This window comes from Eptatretus burgeri, chromosome 14, assembly GCF_056783735.1.
Source record: "Eptatretus burgeri isolate ZD-2024b chromosome 14, Ebu_testis_v1, whole genome shotgun sequence".
Taxonomy (NCBI): Eukaryota; Metazoa; Chordata; class Myxini; order Myxiniformes; family Myxinidae; genus Eptatretus; species Eptatretus burgeri.
The window spans coordinates 35,724,064-35,745,031 of record NC_140974.1 but is presented as its reverse complement, the minus strand read 5'-3'; the positions used below and the strand labels follow the sequence as shown (position 1 = coordinate 35,745,031).

Genomic DNA, 20,968 nt, shown 5'->3' with positions numbered 1-20,968 from the left:
ACACTCAAACTTGAAAGGGAGAATGTTTAACTACCAAATGGAAAAGAGTGGTCAGACTTTTTTTTTTTACAGATGATTTATATTTGGTGAAAAAGAAATATAACCCAATCACATGGTAACATTAAAGAGACCTTCCAAAGGTCGTCAAAGAAACAAAGGCTGTTATAAACACTAAAACTAATTCTGTTAAGTTTTTGTTGATGTCACGATTTCCAAAATATTTCCATCATCCTAAAGAGACATTTACAGAGTTTCCTCTGAGACAGAGCTAATATAATACTGTGGATACCAGGACTTTAGTCAGGTGAGCTTATGCAATCGAGTCGTATCCACATGTGAGTTAGTGAGTCAGTCAGTCAGTCAGTCAGTCAGTCTGTAAACGGGAAAGTCATTATCGCTTGAAGCAAATGCATGATTTTGATGAAACTTGGCCACAAACATAATATCTGATGCCCAACGAAGGTGTGTTGACCGCATCAAAATCTGCACTCATTAAGGGAGTCTATGGTGGGGGTGGGGGATGGGGTTAACCCCAGCCTCCCCACCCCCCCCCAAAATAGGTATTTGCTCTCTTCTCTAAAACTACACACAATTTCGATGAAACTTGACCTCAACTTTTGTCACCCATAATACACCATAGTTTATCGACTGCATCAAGATCTGCACTCATTAAGGGGTCAGTGTGGGGAGGGGGGTTGAATTCCCCAAAATAGGTTTTTGCTTTCTTCTCCAAAACTACACACATTATTGATGAAACCTGACCATAACCTTCATCACCAGTGATGTACCAAAGAATATTAACTGCATCAAAATCTGCACTCGTTGAAGGGGTCTACGGGTGGAAGGGGGTGGTTTGACCCCCCAAAATAGGTATTTGCTCTCTTCTTCGAAACTACACACACACTTTCGACGAAACTTGACCACAACCTTCAACACATGTGTTGTACCAAAGCATATTGACTGCTTCAAAATCTACGCTTATGAAGGGAGTCTACGGGAGAGGGTTTGATCCCCCTCCAAAAATAGGTATTTGTTCTCCTCTCCGAAACTACACATACAATTTTGATGAAACTTGACCACAACCTTCATCACCCATGATGTACCAAAGTGTATCGACTGCATAAAAATCTTCGCTCATGAAAGGCGAGGGTTTTGACCCGCTAAAATATGTATTTGCTCTCTTCTCCGAACTACAAACAGTTTCAATGAAACTTGACCACGACCTTCATCGCTCATGATGTACCAAAGTTTGTTCACAGCATTAAAAAAAAATTCAGGGTCTGTGGGATGCAGGGTGTTTGAGTGAGTGTTGCTCCTGGTCCAAGTGAGCTTCAGGACAGGCGGTCCTATTTTTCATAAAAGAGTAATTACGTCTCTTATATTGCAAATGTAGATGGTGACTTGCATCTGGGCATCAACAGCAGTGCACAGAAACGTTATTTAAAATAACAATAAGTACAAGGTGCAGGGAGGTGAAATTCGCTCCACATTATGTGCAACCCGCACAGAGTAAAACGAGTGTCATTTATATACGTAGGATGCCTAATAAACAAAGAAGACTAGCGATACCCGTGCACATGCATGGGATAGCAGTACAACATAGCTGGTAGCAGACGACAGACCGTAAACGGGGAATGACAAAAATACGCATTGTGCAAAATGCAAGTGGTACTATGGACGCCAAGACTTCCCAAACATTGTCGGCATGTCCGCTAAGTGCCAAAGCAATTTCATTGGGATCGTGTGACGGCGAGCCGAGTTTTTAGTGTGCAAGCTTGGTATTATAATAGAGATATAAGCACACCTTATACTGAGGCTTCAGACTTTTGCATGCTCATGAGGCTGTACCGTCCAAATGAAACGTCCTAGAAGATAAAGGAAATAAGGTCATATTTGTACATGTAGTGTTTTAAAATAACGCTTCTTGCTATGAAACATATCGAACAAGTATCTTTGAACATTTCGGATAAAATTATTCCAACTCGTCAGCTTTGAGGGCTTTTATACTCATACATATGTAATCACAATGTGTAGATTGCTTCATTTTATGTTGATTGCTCCATTAAATGTAGATTATTGTTCAGGTCCCAAGCCTTTCAGGCTTGTAACATTGTTTTTCTTCCGTTTCTTTATTATGATTCTTTTTCTACTTCCACCACAAATTTTGGGGTTAATTCCCTTTTAAATTAATTTTCTCTGCAACAGCTTGTTGGAGTGACACGGAATTTTCACCATCGGAGCAACTACTCATGTGGGATGTTTGAATGATAATTGTGATCTCATAGGTCATGTGGTGTGGCATCCATGTTGGAGAAAAGGAAAAACTTTGGACCTTTGTATCTCTGAAACGGCTCCATGGAAATTATTGAAACTTGGAACTTGCCAAGTACTTCTTATGTGGAATAAATGTGATTTGTTACGATTTCATAGGTGCCTTCATTATGACATCATGAATGCAAACGTCGAACACTTTATCTGATCAATATGAAAGTTATGTTTTTGTTGTCTCACAAAAAAACGTTTGAGGGGAAAAAAACTTATGACATCATCGGTCAAGCGGTTTGGCAGCCATATTGGATTTAACATAAAAAGCTTGAAACAAACCTTCACCAGAATGGCTCACCAGATCAATCTGAAACTCCCCACACATTATCGACTGGTCTTGAGGAATATAGGTTGCAAATGTTAACATCATAGGTCACAAAGTCTGGCTGTTGTGATTTTTTGAAAACTAAAACTTTAAAAATTTGCTACTCCAGAACCATTTGACAGATTATGGTGAAACTTCACACATATGTTCCCCAAGCCTTAGGGGGTACCAGAGAGGTCATAAATTAGTGATAGGTCACATGGTCTGGCAGACATTTTGGATTGAACAAAAATCTTTAAAAAAATTATTTCTCTTGAACTGCTTCATCAATTAAAATGAAACTTCACAAATATCTCACACCAAGGCTGCATATTGTCTGAAAATGATGACATCTGAAGTCACGTGGTTTGGAGGCAATGTTGGATTGGACTAAAAATCTTTCTCTTGAACTGCTTCATCAATCCAAGTGCAACTTCACAATTATGATCTACTAGACATGAAGAATGTATGTTTTAAATTTCTACCGGATCAGACAAATGGTGTTGCAGCCAGAATTATTTAATTGTTTGAATGTGAGTTTTTTTTTTAATAAGGCTCCCTTGGCTGCGTCTGGATGGGCTTGAGGGTAGAGCAGTAGCAATTCAATTGAAACTGAAAATGATCCTAGGAAAAAGGGTCAACTGTCTATGTAATAAATCGATTGAACGCGGCCTGTTACTAGGTCCATAATTTGTCAATTTCAAGTCATGGAGAGAAGTGTGGGGCCTCATTGGACTCGGGGGAATCCCAGTTTACTCAGTCGATCCATGGTGTGAATATTTATTACTTTGTGTTCAGGTTATTTAAATACGAATTCAATTGATACCTACAATGTCCTCAGGAAAAAGGTTTAACTGTGTGTGTGTAATAAATTGATTGAATGTGGCATGTCACTTGGTCATAACCCATCAATTCTGCATCGTAGAGACATGTGGGGCGTCGTATGGCTCGGAGGAGTCCTGATTTATCCTGCAGAGTGTGGACCAATGTTGCGAACATTTATTACTTTGTGTTTAGATTATTTTGATACAAATTCATTTCATACTGATGATGTCCCCAGGAAAAAGGGTCAACAGCATACATAATATACACATTAAATTCGCCATGTTACTTGGTCCATAACTCGTCAATTCCATATTGTTTCAAAGCGGGGTTGTATCGAAGCAGAGTTGCATCAAAGTGGGGTTGTATCAAAGCACGATATATTGGTACCCAGTCATCACTGCCAGCAGTTTTAAAGTGCAGTTCTAGTTATTATTTTTATTGTGATGATGATGAACCTGCCCTATACAAAGCTTCATTTTTGCCGAAGCAGTTTGGCTATGGTTAGAATGCTGGACAAGTCGTCACTCTGATGCACAGGATACTCGGCTGAGGGTGCAGTACTTTGGAATTTGTTCAGTGAGCCGGTAATAACTCGCCTCTTTTTCACGAAGGACACAGTGGTGTCTTTAAAGTCCACCAGTTATTGCTAGCAGATGGGATGCCCAGTTTTATGCCCATCCATTGGATGGCACACACATTGATGCTTTGCCTTGCCTGCGAAACACCAGGATGACAGTTTATAGTTGTCATGATTCAAACACAGGAGAGACAGCTCAGAGGTGAGTCTGCATATCTCTTGCATAGCCTGCCAAACCTATTATTAATGGCTAGTCATATAACAAACAACAAGGGTATTCATAATATACAAACATTATCTACTTGCTTGAATGGGCATTTGACATCCTTTTGTTCTTAATATATAAACAAATATTTGCTTGAGGGGACATTTGACAGGTTTTGTGATGTGGGATGCAATGCCGATGTATCTTCCCACAGGCACCTGCTCGCTCAAGGAGGAGAAAATCACTGCACTGGCTCATCAAGTCGACATCAGCTTTGTAACGTACAGGTACTTCCATTGGCTTCTCATCTCTTTCTGTAGCCACCTCAACATCCCAGCTACCTGATATGTTCCAAACGATTGTGACCCAGTACACAGGTTGAAACTAATTTGGTGTAGAGCAGACAAGTTCGAAAAGATTGGGATTTGCTTTAAAATGGTGCAACTAATCGAAGTGTTTGAGTGTAGCATTCTGCTTTAATCGTCACGACCTTACTTTTTGGCATCAAGCCCCATCAGTTTGCTGGGTGGGAGGATTTCTGGCTCGATGTCACATGTATAGGGCAGTTTTACGAACAGACGGTTTGTCATCTGCTTTCCATTTGGCTTGTGTTTGATACATCTGCTTTGTTTTTCATCTCACATTTTCCAATGGCCATCAGTCTTGGTGGTCTTTGCATGGCTAACATCTTACCACTCGTGGTTTTACCACATCACATCTTACCACAGCTTCAGTACCCACTGGAACACGGCGGGCCAGTGCAATTGCATGGTTTGAATGAGTCGGACATCTTGCCACTCGGGTTACTGATTTGTTTGCGATGACGTCCTTTGGTTGGCCATTTCCACAAGGGTCTAATTCCTGAATCAAGTTCAGCGGGTAAATCCTCAGCGAGTAGAAGCTTTTACGCAAGCAGCTGCAGCCTGGTGGCCGTGTTGACACTTGGCAACAGGAAAATGCTTGAGCTGGCGGGAAATCGATAAGGTCTGCAAAATATCACGCTTTGGATCCTTTTAGTTCCAGATTTTTCAACACAAGAAGATAGTTTTAAATAAATTATACTACAGTGTTCAAACCTGCAGTTAAGTGATGATTACTTTTGTCACAGTTTTTATGCCCACACATTATACACAGTGCGATAAAAGTTGAGTGGTATTAAAGTAATACTAAGCATGATATTGCACTGCCATCACCCAGGTGAGTGTGTGCATACGTTATTGTATATTACATCTCAAATGATATCATGAGATAATAATTACTGATTGAATACATCTGTACGTGTTCCTCACAAGCAGGCTTGCCCTCCAAACAGTCGGAGCTTCCGTGTGGAGCAATGTTCTGTGTTCAACTCGAAGGCTTATGATGGAAAGTACTTTACCTGGATACCTTTCTATCCAGGTAAGGCAAATTTAATTCCGAGTGGTTTCAATTAATTGCATTTATCTCATGCAATTAAAGAGCAGGTTGCAGGTCACCAAACATGTTCTGAAAATTTATCAATATGATTATATGTCGCTCCCACCGATTCCCAAAGGAATCAAACATTCGCCGGCAGTGGATAAGATTTGTACAAACAAAACGGGAGAATTTTCCCCCAAATAAAACGGGTAAAGAGGACCCTTTGGATAGACTTGTCATTTGTGGTGACCATTTCACAGCCGAGGATTAAGAAGGCATAAACACATCTGATCACCACTCTGTGAATATGAGTTGTTGGTTGACAAGTTCTCCAGATACTGCTCTGTCACAGAATCAATTGTTGAGTTTAAGTGAGAAAAACCTTGAAATGTATTCTTAAAGAGTACATGGAAAAACATAAATAAACTTTCTGAAAAACACAAGCATGAAAAAAAATTCGCAACAAATCAACTTATTGTTGATTAAATTACTTTTTTAACAGCATCAGAAAATTTGGCTATTTCATTTCAATTGTAAAAAAATTGATAAATTGTCCACTTTTTTTTCTAAATTTGGTAGAATATTTTCCAATGAGGCGAAACATGTTTTGGCATTTATATGCCACAACAGTCTCTTGAAATCTTGGGGTTTGTTCTAACTTTCCATGAGGCAAACAGTCTTGGGGTTTGTTCTAACTGTTCACTTTCGCTGGGGTCAAGCTCAGCTGTCAGAAAGACTTCAACGCCAAGGTTACGGTGCATCATGTATTGGGGTTCATTATTGATTCATTCTATTTCTGACTCTTGAGTGACTGGAGGGTTAAAATTATTATATCAAGTCACAGACGAATCAAACTTTACATTATTTTATGCATCAAACAAGAAAATGAAAATCTACAAACCAATATGTCTGGTGGAGTCTGTCAGTGTGAACTAGTCCTGCCACTTGTACACGAAATAGGCCGTTTTCTGGCACTTGCAAGTGGCTCAAATTTATATGGCTCAGGGCCAGAAACTCCATAGTATAAATTCCCATCATCCTCCGACTCGTCCTCGGCAATATCGGAATGAAAACACTCAATTTCATCGCCGCCGAAATCACTCTCTGATTCGCATCTCGCCATTGTTCACACGCTGTTTCCGAATGTTCACGAAGTTTTCGGAATCACAACCTTCGAATCACGCGAAGCCATCAGCGACCCAAAACCTGCTCTTTAAACTTTTACATTTGCTGAATTTATATGCCGGAGCATCTTGAATATGCCATTTACAAAGCAAAGCATCTGGTAGTCAGTCACGTTTATTTGTACTTCCACTTTCAGGTGGTGCATGCATCACTGAGCAATCTTTTTATGTACGAGTCTGTGAAGAAACATTTCAACAGCCCTGACTATGTGTCCTCAATGCATTTGTTTTCCACACATTCTCTATCTTCCTGTCAATTGTTTTCTCCTGCTGTACTGCCATTGGGACGGTCTGCAGATGACTACATTAACATCTCCAACAAGCCATGCGATCTGCAGTGCACAACAAGTGATGGGGAGCGACAGCTGACTGTGCGTGCACGTGATGGGACTTCATGCAAGGACCGCAGCACACAGGGTGTCTGCATCGCTGGCAGGTGCGAGGTAAGAGGGATCTTGCATTGTAGAGCTTCACAGGTGGAAACAAAAATCGACCTTATGATGGGGTTTCATTTCTCGAGTATATACATGTGAGTTGGAAGTAGTTTATGCTTTTGGGCCGAAACTGCATCAGTACAACCATGACACGAAGCAGGAGGTCGACTGATGCCTCATCCTCAATCTGCCGATGAGTTACTGATTTACTTCCATGTTTCTGGGTACACTTTGTGTACAGCCAATATGAAGCATCTCAGTAACACACATTATGATGCCTCTCTTCTGTTACTCCTTGAGCATCCAACATGGCTTTGAAAGTTCTCATGATTAGGTACCAGATTATGTAACAGATTATCCTTGCATTGATATTGGATTTTCATGGGAAGAACAAGCAACATATCTGCCTTGACCTTTTCTGAACACCCTATGCCATTAAACTGAATGCTTTATGCATGTCCCATCACACACCAATCATAACCAGAACAGCACTCGGTAGAACGCATACCTCCACCAGGCTGAACAGTTTACAATTTGTAACCCACTGATAGGCCAGATCTGCATCGGGACCTGAAACAAAATGTAATCGCCTTGTTCTTGTCATCTACCCAGCTCATCCACCAAGTTTTGTCAAAATCCATCTGCAACTTTGAAATATCTTACTACTACTAATACGACTACCACTACTACGTCGACTCAGGCCTAAAGGGCCAACACACACACACACACACACACACACACACACACACACACACACACACACACACACACACACACACACACACACACACACACACACACAAGCATTTAAAGGCCATTTTCCCCGCTAAAGTGGGGGTTAGCCTTGCGGGCCCCATGACAAGCTTCTCCACTTTATCGTATTTTCTGCATCTCCCCTTGTTAATCCCCTTGCCTACATTTCTTCTTCCACCACATTTAGCCAAGTTTTTCTCGGTCTTCCTCGTCCTCCACTTCCGACCACACTCATTTCCAACAATCCTCTCACCCAGTCACTTTCATCCTTCCTCAACACATGACCCAACCATCTCAACCTGTTTCTCTTCACAATATCCATCACAGACTCTATTCCCATCATCTTCTGCAAGTTATTTGTCCCTCTCCTCTCCTCTCCTCTCCTCTCCTCTCCTCTCCTCTCCTCTCCTCTCCTCTCCTCTCCTCTCCTCTCCTCTCCTCTCCTCTCCTCTCCTCTCCTCTCCTCTCCTCTCTTCTCTCTCTCATACTCTGCACATCCACCAAGCCATTCGCATTTCCACCTTTCCCAGCCTTTGTTGCTGCTCTACATTCATTACCCATGTCTCACTCCCATAAATCATCATACTCCTCACACAAGTAGCATACACCTTTCTCTTCAGCTTCAACGACACTCCCCTCTTTGTCAGCACGCCACTCAGTTCCCGAAACTTCTTCCATGCACATCTCACTCCAGCAACCGTCGAAGAGTCTGATCCACCTTCTCCATTCAGCATGTCTCCAAGATAGCAAAATGTTTTCACCCCTTCCAGCTTCACACCATCTCCAAGATTCAACTCAACAATTCCTTCATCTGCAGCTCGCTCTAAGCACACCTTACATGTGGATGTAGCTGCCACACCGGTTAATGACCCTCTCACACCACTATATTTTCGACGAACCCATTCAGCACACATTGTATACTGAGTGGAGTTCACTCCAACACCCTTCCTGCCACAGCACACGGCCACTTCCCAGTCCTTTCCACCTCACCACATGCTTTACCACTTGCCATCACCTTCGTCTTTCCGATATTCACTTTCAAACCTTTTGCCTCCATACATTCCTTCCACTTGTTCATCTTCTCCTACAGTCCATCCATACTCTCTGCAACCAACACCAGATCATCTGCATACAGCAGCTCCCACGGTAAACCCTCCTTTACCCTCCGAGCCAGCACCTCCATCACAACTACAAATAGAAGTGGACTTAGTACCGACCCCTGGTGCACTCCTACCCTCACCTAAAACTCACCACTGTTCCCGTCCTTCGTCCTTACAGCTGTGTGTGCTCTTCGTACATGGCCATCACTACTCTGATCAACCATTCCTCCACTCCTAACTTCCTCAATGCCCATGTCATTACTTCACGTGGAACCCTATCGAATGCTTTCTCCAGATCAACAAACCCAAAAGCAACTTCTTCCTCTTCTCCATGTACTTCTCCTGCAACTGCCTTACAATAAAATTGCATCTGTTGTTCCTCTTCCTGACATAAATCTAAACTGCATTTCGTCAATCTTTACCTTCTTCCTTATCCTCTTCTCCAACACCCTTTCCAATACCTTCATTCCATGCTCCAATAACTTTATTGCTCTATAGGAGCCACAGTCCAGAGGGTCACCTTTCCCCTTGTACAGAGGGACGAGGGTACTCAGTTCCCAATCCACTGGAATGCGGCCTTCTTTCACCACCAGATTACAGATCTCTGTCATTCTCTTCACACCCCAACTTCCTGCTGCCTTCAACAGATCTCCCACAACTCCCGTCGGCCCTCCTGCTTTTCTACTCTTCATTGCTCTTATAGCTTCCTCATCTTCCTTCTCGGTTATCTTCTCTGCTGGTCCTAAAACTGGGTTACTCTCTATGTTGCTATCCCATTCATTTTGTACATTCAACAGCCTTTCCATATATCTCTTCCATCTTCCTTTAATTCCATCTGAGTCAACAACGATTTGTCTCAATTCATCCTTCAAGCAACTCACCCCCCCCCCCCCCGTCACATCAAATCTCTCTCTCGCTATCTGCTTTGCAATCCTGAATACCGCTCTCTTACCCTCCTCCGAATCCAAGCGTTCTCGGAACATTTTCCTATGGGCCTCCTGTGCCTTTGCAACCTCTTTCTTTGCAGCCTTCTTGGCTTCTTTATAACTTTCATGTGCTGCCTCTTCTTCCAACGTACCCTTCACCTTTTGCCATTCCTTGAACTTCTTCCTCTTCTCTTCAATCGTCTTTCCAACTTCATCATCCCACCACCATGTTTCCGAGTGCCTCGGTGGTCCTTTTGTCCATCCACATACCTCACCAACGGCTCCCAATAGACTATCTTTCATTGACATCCAACCACTTTCAAGCTCAACCACATCATCCTCAACCATACTCAACCTCTCTCTTAATGCTTCCTTCACTGTCGCCTCTTTCAACCTCCACACCTTCATCCTCAGTTGGTACTTCACCCGCTAAATTCTCCTCACACCTTCCACCCTTGTATCACAGACAACCAGGTGGTGCTGCGAAAGTCTCCTCTCCTGGGATCACCTTTGCGCCCCAGAGGTTTCCCCTATCTCACCGACGCACCATCAGGTAGTCAATGGTTGTCGTCGACCCACCTGACGTGTAGGTAATAAGCTTATTATCTGCTTTCTAGAATTGTGTATTACAAATCAACAAATCAGCTCCATCAGCAAACTCCAAGATCCTTTCACCTTCTCCATTTCTCACACCATATCCATAACCCCCATGGACTCCCTCAAAACCGTCTGGACTCCTTCCCACATGTCCATTCAAGTCTCCTCCTACCACAATTTCATCATCTTTCACATTTTCCATCAACTTCTCCATCGCACACCAGAACATGTTCTTCTCTTCATCGCTTCGACCGACCTGCGGGGCATATCCCGAGATGACGTTCACCAAGAGCTTTCCGATCACGATTCTCACCATCATCAACCTTTCACTCACTACACTGTCTACAAACTCCTCATAAAACATGACGCCAACACCATGCATGCCTTCCGGGCACCCTTGTCACATCAACTTGTACTTCTGCCCCTGCCTTCCCTTCACCATTCTCACACCACTTCCCTTCCACCGTGTCTCCTGCACACAACATATGTCCACTCTTCTTCTGACCAATGTTTCAACCACTTCTCCAGATCTCCCTGTCATTGTCCCTACATTCCATGTACCAAACCTCAGAAACCGTTCTCCATGTGGGGCATCAGACGATTTGTCATCATAAATGGAAACATTTCCTCCCTTGCTTAGATCGGGTTCCCCACCTTGAGTTTTAACGAGAGGGGGTGAGGACCCCCACGGGGTACTTCGGGCTGTACCCTGCCCATCAGTTGTACTCATCATGGTTTCCTTTTGAGGCGATGTTTTTATGGCCGGATGCCCTTCCTGACGCCAACCCTTTTAGTCGCCTCTTACAACACGCAGGGATACGGCGTACCTATTCTAACCGGAGCACACACCGGGGTCAGGCCTAAAGGGCCAGCATTGGGCAAAATATCTTGCTGTACAGTAAACCCTCAAATATCGCGGGTTTCGACGAATCGCGGGCAACCTATTGTGTTCCGATTTCATTATGGCAGGATTTCATTTGACCAATCGTGATTTCATTTCAAGCAATCGTGGTTTTTAAGCTGAGATGAGTCATCATTTGTGTCCCATGCATGAGCGATTACCTCCCATTACGAGCCTTATGTTCTTTCTCATGTACTGTTTTTAATGGCTCCCAAATGTAAATTGATGGACAAAGTTGTGCCAAAAGGCAGAGAAAGGTTATGATGTTTGGCAAAAAGATCGAGTTTTTAGATCAGTAGGCTCGAGGTTAAAATGTGGCATCTTTGGTTCCCCATTATAGGCTCAATGATTGTAGGTAGAACCTGCAAAATATTAGGTTCCTAACAGATATAGTTTTTAGTGTATGGGAATTATTTAGGGGTCTCAAATAAAAAAAAATCACCTGCATTATGAAGAAGGAAAAGGAAGATAATTTGTAATACTAGCTACCACCAACTGTGGCACTATTTCTGCCATATACTGTATATCTGTTCTGTGTATATTCTGCATATCCATATTTATGTATATCTGCTCCATTCTAGATAGATAGGACAATATTCATTTGACATATCTTTGTACACGATTGGAAGATTGTTTTTGCTCAAACAAGTTTGGAATTCTTCTTCAGATAGCTTTTAAGAGTTACAGATGTATCACCCACTGACTCAAGGGTGAATAGCTGGATACATGAACACTAATAACTGGACAATCTACTTGAACACATGCACTACAGCAAATGTATGGTTTAAATTTGAAAATGTCTGCCTTCAATTTGAAAATGTTAAGATGCATGAACAAATTACCAAAGCCCCTTCATTTGCATGAACTCATAAGTTCTTCTGATGGGCGTTGTGTTCAGCCTGTAGGCTGCGATGGCATTCTGTACTCAGCCAAGCACTTGGATAAGTGTGGCGTGTGTTCTGGAGACAGTACCAGCTGCATGCGCGTTGCTGGAAACTTCCGTGAAGCAAGCAATAACGTTGGTGAGTGTGTTGCGAGTGGTGAGAAGGAGAAAAATGTGGGTGGATGAGAATTGGGGCAAACACATTTCCAGGTAGGGCAAGTGTAAAAGGTGATTTGATTTTTCCCCAATAGCGACGTGACATTTGAGCATAGCAATACACCCACCTTGTACACAAACCCATAGAGGGTAATCCTCAAAGGAATGAAGCTGACCCCAATCGCCAAGGTATATTTACTCCATGAGGAGAGATGACTGAATGTTCCGTAATTTCCGGTACATGTATCGAACGAAGAACCGATCTTGCTTGTGAATGCTAGTGTCGATCACATCTGTTTAGAAATTGACTTTGTAAAATGAAAGTACGAGTGAGTGAGCATGGAACCAGTTGTACTTATGGAGTAGTCATTGTTGCGAGGTGAACATAGGTCGTAAACACTAACAAAGGCCTCTTCTACTTCTTATTCTTATTTTTATTCTTATTTAGTTGTTTGTTTGCAGCACATGGCTGCAGGTGGGATCATTTTCTTGAAGTGCCACTGATACAGTGCCCCCTTTAGGTTAGAGCAGAATTTGTAAATTTTTTTCAGGTTGTCTTCGCTAACTCGCCTACTCTTCGAAAAGGACACCATGGGATCTTTAACATCCACCAACTTAATGTCAGCAAATAGAACACCAAGTTTAACGTTCATCCAAGGGATTGCACACACACACACACACACACACACACACACACACACACACACACACACACACACACACACACACACACACACACACACACACACACACTGATGAATACCCTGCTTGCGAAGTGCCAGGATGACAGTTTATAGCTGGGAAAACTTGAGTAGAAAATGTGTCTTGTTTGATTTCATTGTAACAAAGTGTTATCAGGAAATGGCTATTAATGGCGTGTGTCATGGAATAGCTTTCTTTCACATAAAATAATGCGTACGATCATGTTCTGAGGAAGCAATGGTTGAAAGCATCACATTTAAGATTATCTTCGTAAAAACCTGTAGGGAATTTTAACATCTCCCAAAATCTTCCGGAGGTTTTCTATGAAGTCGGAAACATTTGGCATAATAACCACTCGCCAGTGACCTGGGACGAGTCATACAGAGCGAAAAATCAAAGCTCTGGAGACAAGATCGTGACCTACCAACTTTCAATGAATAGAAATTCAATGGCAACAAACAATCTCATTGACCCATTGGATCGCTTTGATAAACTCAGTCACAGCCATATCATCTCATCGTACTTGCTATCGGAAGATGATCTGCCATTTAGCACAGAGAAGAGCTAAAACCTTCCTCCTTCCTACCCATTTATTTATTTAATCATTGCAAATATCACTGACTTTTTACGATCATAAATTTTTTGAACCAAAATCAAGGTTTCTGGCAAAGCAAGGTGACGGATGATAGAAAGGTAACTTACTGACAGTGGAGGCATGTTGAAACAACAGGAAACAAACGAGCAGGTAGAAAGTATTTGAGGAGAATGAGGAGAAAGAAAGGATGATTATGAGGTGTGTGTTTTATGGCTCATGGGGGAAGTAAATAATCATGGATAAGAAATGGAGGATGACATGAGATGGCAATGTGTATGGACCGATATCTTGAAACTGGAGAGGGAAGAGTGTCATTGCAAAAAAAATAAGAATAATAATGGGAAAAAAAAATAACCTGAACAACTCAGGGTGGCAGTTTCACAGGTGGAAGGAAATCGGAACAAAGAAGAGACATGGATGTGCATGGACCACGATTCTCAAGCATGAATCGCCTCGGTGTTGTTGGCTTGAAATGTTAAGGGTACACAACATATTGTACTTGCTTAACTGAAACACAACCTTCATTTCTCATTCAATATCATTCTGAACAAGGATATTATGGGAGAAATCATTATACTTTAACATGAAGAGATAATTGAGAAATTATTATACTAAATGGCATTGACGCCTGGTGTTGGCTTAGTGGTCAAGGTGGTTAGTTTCGGATCTTAGGGTCCTGAGTTTGAGCCTCGTTGGCTGCTGAATTAACACGAGGTGGGGTTGACTCAGCCGGTCATCCTTCTGAGGTTGCTGAAATGAGTACCAGTGTAGTGGTAGAGGGGCACAGCATCAGCAGCATAGCTGCACTTCCAAGAAATGATAGCTACCCTGACAGCCAAGCTGCCATACACAAGAACAGAACTAAATGGCATTTTTACCTTGGATGGAGAAATGGAGAAATCAATTTTCATGAGCATGAGGTACATATTCAGTTGAGAACACCACTCGGGCCAATCTCATTTGGTGAGGTGTGCATGGGAACATTGCTGCCTGAAAGAGAACTGGCAGAAAATATACCCAGTGATCAAAGTTCATGACATGACTGCCCATGCAGAGGCAACTGTGTCTTGCCTTTGGGAGTCCATGATTGGCTGTTAAACATCACAAGCTTAAACTTGCAGTACATCATAAAAAAAAATGTTGGGATGACACACCCAAAGTAAAACTGAACCGTTGCAACATGCAAGTGCTCATGTGTCGACAATACAACCCAGTATGTATTTTAAAAAGGTGTGTCGCAGGTATTGAAACTCAGTTGTCATCAAAATTCCATGATGTGACGAGCAGATTAATCTTCAATATGGAGTAATATATTGCTGCGAATTCGCGCCCGCCGGCGTGTGGACGGCCACGTGACTCGAATCGCAGCACGTCGCCCACCGGACAGACAATTCAGTCATGACCCTCTTGGACCAATGCCGGAGCTAGTCACGGGTGGGGGTTTAACCCCACCACGACCATGCCAATTGCCCACCCGCGCAGGATAGGGTTGCTTGCCAAATTCGATCTACCTAAGTACCTGCGCGGATGGTCGACCGGGCGATCGTACCACGCCACAGGCCGACTCCGGACACTAACAGCTACAGTGATAACCGAGCGGTGTTATCGTCGGCCTCGACGGTTCCGATTAATTACCGGGCGTATTAAGCCCACTACGAACCCTTTACGTGAAGCAGGATGGAGGGTCAATAAAGAAAAGACGAAGCGAAACGGGAAAACAGTTCAACACAATGCACATTTATTCTGCGGCACACGGAAAGCACATATATACAGCCACAATAATCAAAATGCACATATAAAGCGAAAGCAAGAGTTAAACCGAATACGCGTACACACGGCAACACTTATACAGTTCTACTTTACAGACGGCGCCAACACACATTCATTCGAAAGCAATCCGGACTGACACACATTCATTCAAAATCAATTCGGAATCCGGACTCTCCACCGACTGCAAGCTCCAATGAGCGGGTTGCTCTACGGACCGCTTCTCCAAGACCCAAACGGGCAGAAGACCATGAACCGCCGACTGACACTGACACTCTCACCACCCACCTTCACCTGACCTCTTCAGCGGTGCCTCCATGCGCCCTTTTATTTCCCCGGCACCCCGCCCCTCCCTTCGCGGTACGCGGGGGGGGGGGGAAATTTCACCAGAGAAATCGGGGTGGGAGTTGAGTTCCAACCGTCATTCTTGTTTACCAGGGAAATCGGGGTGGGAGTTGTTGTTGTTGTTCCCCTTTTGTGTTCGTGGAGATGTTGACGGTTGCTGGCGGAGTGGTGAGGATGGCGTTGTTGTTGAGAGGCAGGTGTGGTTGTGGTTGTTGTGAAGCGGCGTTGTGGTTGGTGGTTGTTGTGTGATGGCGGTTGAGACATGGTTTGTTCAAAATAAAGATAGAACAGAAAAACGCCTTACTCAAAGCGTCACAGCCCGAATGAATCACATAAATTCCCTCTAGACAACGGATTTGGGGCTATCTACACATGTACTTAGAGATATCTCACCTCCGGGCCCTTCATGGTGTCGTGCGAATTTCCACAGCCGTAACAATATTTACCATGGAGGGCCTTTCCAAAGCTTTAAAGCACTGCTAATTACACTACTGCAATATACTCAACAGAAATCAAACTCACTCACACTCACACACACACACCCGGAGGAGGAAGAAAGTGAGTGCAAGTGGGACCATCATGGCAGAGAAAACCCATGGTGCAAACGGCCGAGGGACTGAGTTCCTGGAAGGCCTTGAGTGGGTCTTCAGAATGGAAGCCTCACAGCTGTGGAGTTTGAGAGATGTTGGCAGTGACGGATTTAGACTTGGTGAGGCCCTAAGATGAATAAAGCATGGCTCCCTCTTGTGAAAAAAATTACACCAGAAGGTCTCACAGAAATTCAAAATGTATATACCTTTTAATTATTTAATAGCATGGCATTTTAAATGAAAAATACAAATTATTTTCAAATGAATGCATTTACTGATTACGTATTTATCATTTGGTTGGCTTATCTCTTTCATAGATTGTAATATAGTATTCCATGGAAACAATACTTAAATGTAATTTTTAAAATAATTTTAACATATATATATATATATATATATATATATATATATATATATATATATATATATATATATATATATATATATATATATATATATATATATATATATATATATATATATATATATACACACACATATGTTACGAATTTGGAATTCAATTGCACACAACATACAGGTTTCCTTAGTCAGCTATGTCGATAAGTACATGTTTCCTAGATAGCTCACCTTCCATTGTTTAAATGTTTTGAAATCGATTAGATGCACTGCGGATCAATTTCATAGTTAGGGAGCAAACAATGGAGACGTCCGTCCCCCTCTTCTACGAAGAGGAAGAAGAACCCTGCCGTCCCATGACGTCAACAACTCCCTCCCACCTGTGGTTGAGCGGGGGGTGGATCACGAGGACATGAGTCACGCCAGGTGCGGGGGAGGGGGTGGGAAGGATAAAGGGGAGATCCTTTCTTTGTTCGTGTGGGAGTCCCGTGGTAGGGCTGAGTTCGTGGGCTGAGTTTGGGGGAGTCCCGTGGTAGGGCTGAGTTTGAGAGAGTCCCGTGGTAGGGCTGAGTTCGTGGGCTGAGTTCCTGGGAGTCCCGTGGTAGGGCTGAGTTTGTGGGCTGAGTCCCGTGTGAGTCCCGTGGTAGGGCTGAGTTCGTGGGAGTCCCGTTCTGAGTCCCGTGGGCAGAGTTCGTGTGCTGAGTCCCATGGGAGGAGTAAGCTTTTTTGCTTCGGAGAGAGCAGTCGTTCAGCCATCGGGTCCTGCTTGGCTTGCTTGGCTTGAGGTCTTCGGAAGCTTTTTGCTTTGGCTGGCTCAGTGAGCTTCGGCTGCTGCTTTGTTTTGGAAGGAACTTGAGCCGGTTGTTCGGCTCGAGCTGCGAGTGGAGGCTTCTTCCTCTTCTTCCTCTTCCTCTTGGTTCGTGGAGCTTGTCGTTCTCCATTTTGTTTCCCGGCTTGGTGCGACGCGTCGGCCTCTTCTTGGAGTTAGTACCTCGGGGAAGCGACGCATCGACAGGAAGGATCGGCGCCTCATCTCACCGGCACATGTTGATAAGCGCGGGAGGATTCGCGGGAGCTCGGGAAGGAACACGGCTCACGGTGATTGGGATCCAGCTCGATCTCGCTGGAGCCCGGGTCCGGACAAGTTGAAGACCACATGAGGTGGAAAGGTTCGAGTCAAGCTCTGAGTTTCAGCTCACCTGTCCTCCGAGCTGGAGCTCGTGATTAAAAGCCACCGTTTCGTGTGTGTGTGTGTGTGTGTGTGTGTGTGTGTACACGTACGTACGTGTGTCCGTGGGCCCGTCTAATAAGTAGGAACTGCTGTTAAGTGTAAGTGACTGTACATAGTAAGTAGACGGTTGTAGTTCTTTTGTCGTGCTTTTGTTGCTTGTATAATTGCACACGTGTTTTGCCTTTTTTAATTGCATATGTGTTTCATTATAATAAATGTCCTTGTGTGAATGTAAACCTGCTCGTTGTGTCCATTCCCTCATTGACTGAACATTTCGTGTGTTGGGAGTTAGAAAGCCGTTGGTTTGCCCTAATAGGGGGACATTTGGACCGACGGTTCTCGGCGATTACGCCGCTCGGAATCGCGCATGGACAAGCTCGCCTCGGCGGTTTGTTCCGTCGAGGGTGGAATACCCTGGTAATTGGATCACGTGGGTATTTAGGTACATTGAAGATTGGCAATCGACCCTACCCCACGTGATCTGCCGATTGGCGTATTTCGGTTCTTGTACAAGGACCCGTCGTTCGGAGTTATCCGGGCGGCGATCTATATTCCGGGCGATCGGTCAGGCCGACTCGACTTGCGGCTCCGTTCAGAGCGGTCGGTTGGCGGCTGACCCCCGGCCAGTAACAATATATATATATATATATATATATGTATATATATATATATATTGTTACAGTTGTGGAAATTCACAGAACACCATTCAGGTTCCCCGAAGATCAGTTATGTCGATAAGTGTGTATCCAGAATAGATTTCCCCACCGATGTCTAACGGGATTTATCCGTGAGCCGGGCTGTGATCTTTGAGGTAGTTTTATTCTTTTCTATCGTTATTTTAAACAACGTCTTCTCACCTTCGTCTCCACAAACGCCGCCATCTTTTCGCCAGAAACGGCATTCCACAAACGAACGGCATCTCCGCCGACAGACGCGGGGACTCCCTCGTTGGGGCGAGGACCGGTGATTTCTACCATGTCCGCTTTTCTCCGCGTTTGACTGCAAGATCGGATCAAAATAACAAAAGGGGCGGAGTCAGCAGGGGGGTGAAGGGTCATAGGTGAAAGAACAAACAACCCCCCCCCCCCCCCCGGCGGGGCTGAGGCCCCGGGAGTCAGTTGGGTATGAGTCTGGGTTCGTGGTCCAGTCTGGGTTCGTGGTCCAGTTGAAGTCTGGATTTGTGGTTGAGTACATTTCGAGTGGAGCTCGGAGTCCAGCCAAGCCTGCAGTGCCGTGCCGAATTGTGGGTCTGTGGAGGCAGCCAGAGAGAAGTCGCCAGCCAGTGACATAATGGTCCGAGGTGATCAGGCCCCGGGACGGTCCGAGCAACGCTGAGGAGTGAGCAGGCTCTTAAGAGAGCATCAACTCCAAAAGAGCAAGGCCCGTTCGCTCCTCTGAGGCGTCGTCTGATAGGCCCGATCGACCAGGCTGCACGGCTGGGCCTGGACCAACCGAGCTGCCAATACACCAGCTGCCGTGTTGACGACGAGACATCGAGGGTCACCTAGCGAATCACCACGAGGGTGGCAGGTAACCTGCATGGTCTCGTGGAGCTCCTTTGGTCTCCACAGCTCCGCAGAACATTAAAGGCCTACGGGCCCTGTTCTCCCTCTCTTTTTCTTTCTGGGTTTTTTTGCATGGAAGTCTGTGGCGCCTTGTCCGCTAAGTAGAATTGTGGTTGAGTGCATGTACAGAATAAATAGACAACGGCTGTAGGTCTTTTTGCTCGTGTCCTTGTCCCTAACCCCATTGCTTCATTGACTGCATGCATGTGAAATAAATGTCATTGTTTGAATATTCTCCTACTCGTTGCATCCCTTCCTCCATTGAGCTGCCGTAATTGCGTTCGGAATAATAGCTGGCTTTTAATAGCCGATTAGATAATCGAGTCCGACGGGGCTTGGCGATAATAAACCGCTCGGCAATCGCAAACAGCACGAGCTGCTCAAAGCGGCTCGTGTCTGGGTCTCATCAAGGTGTAAATTCCCAGCATTTCTGTCTGCGCGAATACTTAGCTAAATCAACAATTTGGCGATCAACCCTGTCGCGCGTGGACAGAAGAGTTGGCTGATTTATGGTGTGGTTAAAAACACACCCGTAGCTGGATTTCGGTGTTGATCCAAAAAGCTGCGACTGGGTTGCTACGTCGGTGGGCGTGTGCGGCCGAGAATTAGCTAAAAGCGGTCAGCCGCATGCTGGCGCGGTGAGAACCACAACAATATATATGTGTCGGAGTGGCGACCTGTCCAGGATTGTGCCCAATAACCAAGGAGACTGCTTAGGTAGCACCAACGCTCTGCCCAGAGGATGGTCTCATTGGATGGATGGATATATATATATATATATATATATATATATATATATATATATATATATATATATATATATATATATATATATATATATATATATATATGAGGCCCCGCGAGGAGGAGTGATTAAAGTAAAAGCAACATTTTTTAATGATATGATGATGATAGGCTCGGATGATAGGGTAAGGGTTAAAATAGTGCTATATGGCATTAACTACAAAATGGCCGATGTGTCCCTTGCATCACTCCTCCTCGCGGAACCTCATGTGTGTATATATATATATATATATATATATATATATATATATATATATATATATATATATATATATATATATATATATATATATATATATATATATATATATATATATATATATATATATATATATATATATATATATATATATATATCCAAAATGCTGACAAAATAAGTAATCAGGATCACTTTTATTAATAGTAGACGACCCGTGAACCCGTTAGGTTCCCGTTGTGACAGCG

The 20,968-nt window shown here is 43.7% G+C and overlaps 1 protein-coding gene across 8 annotated transcripts in view; it reads left to right on the top strand.

Moving 5' to 3' along the window:
- Nucleotides 1–20,968, top strand: part of ADAMTSL2 (ADAMTS like 2) — a 225,241-nt gene that overhangs the window by 106,220 nt on the left and 98,053 nt on the right. For all 8 annotated transcript variants that reach the window (XR_015051130.1, XR_015051131.1, XM_085854359.1 and 5 more), the window contains 4 exons: nucleotides 4,451–4,523; nucleotides 5,532–5,634; nucleotides 7,116–7,261; nucleotides 12,428–12,551. Coding sequence is in view for 6 of the 8 variants with exons in the window: in XM_085854359.1 (XP_085710485.1) it covers nucleotides 4,451–4,523; nucleotides 5,532–5,634; nucleotides 7,116–7,261; nucleotides 12,428–12,551 (446 nt within the window). In the remaining 2 variants the exon portion in view is untranslated. The remainder of the gene's footprint in view (nucleotides 1–4,450; nucleotides 4,524–5,531; nucleotides 5,635–7,115; nucleotides 7,262–12,427; nucleotides 12,552–20,968) is intronic.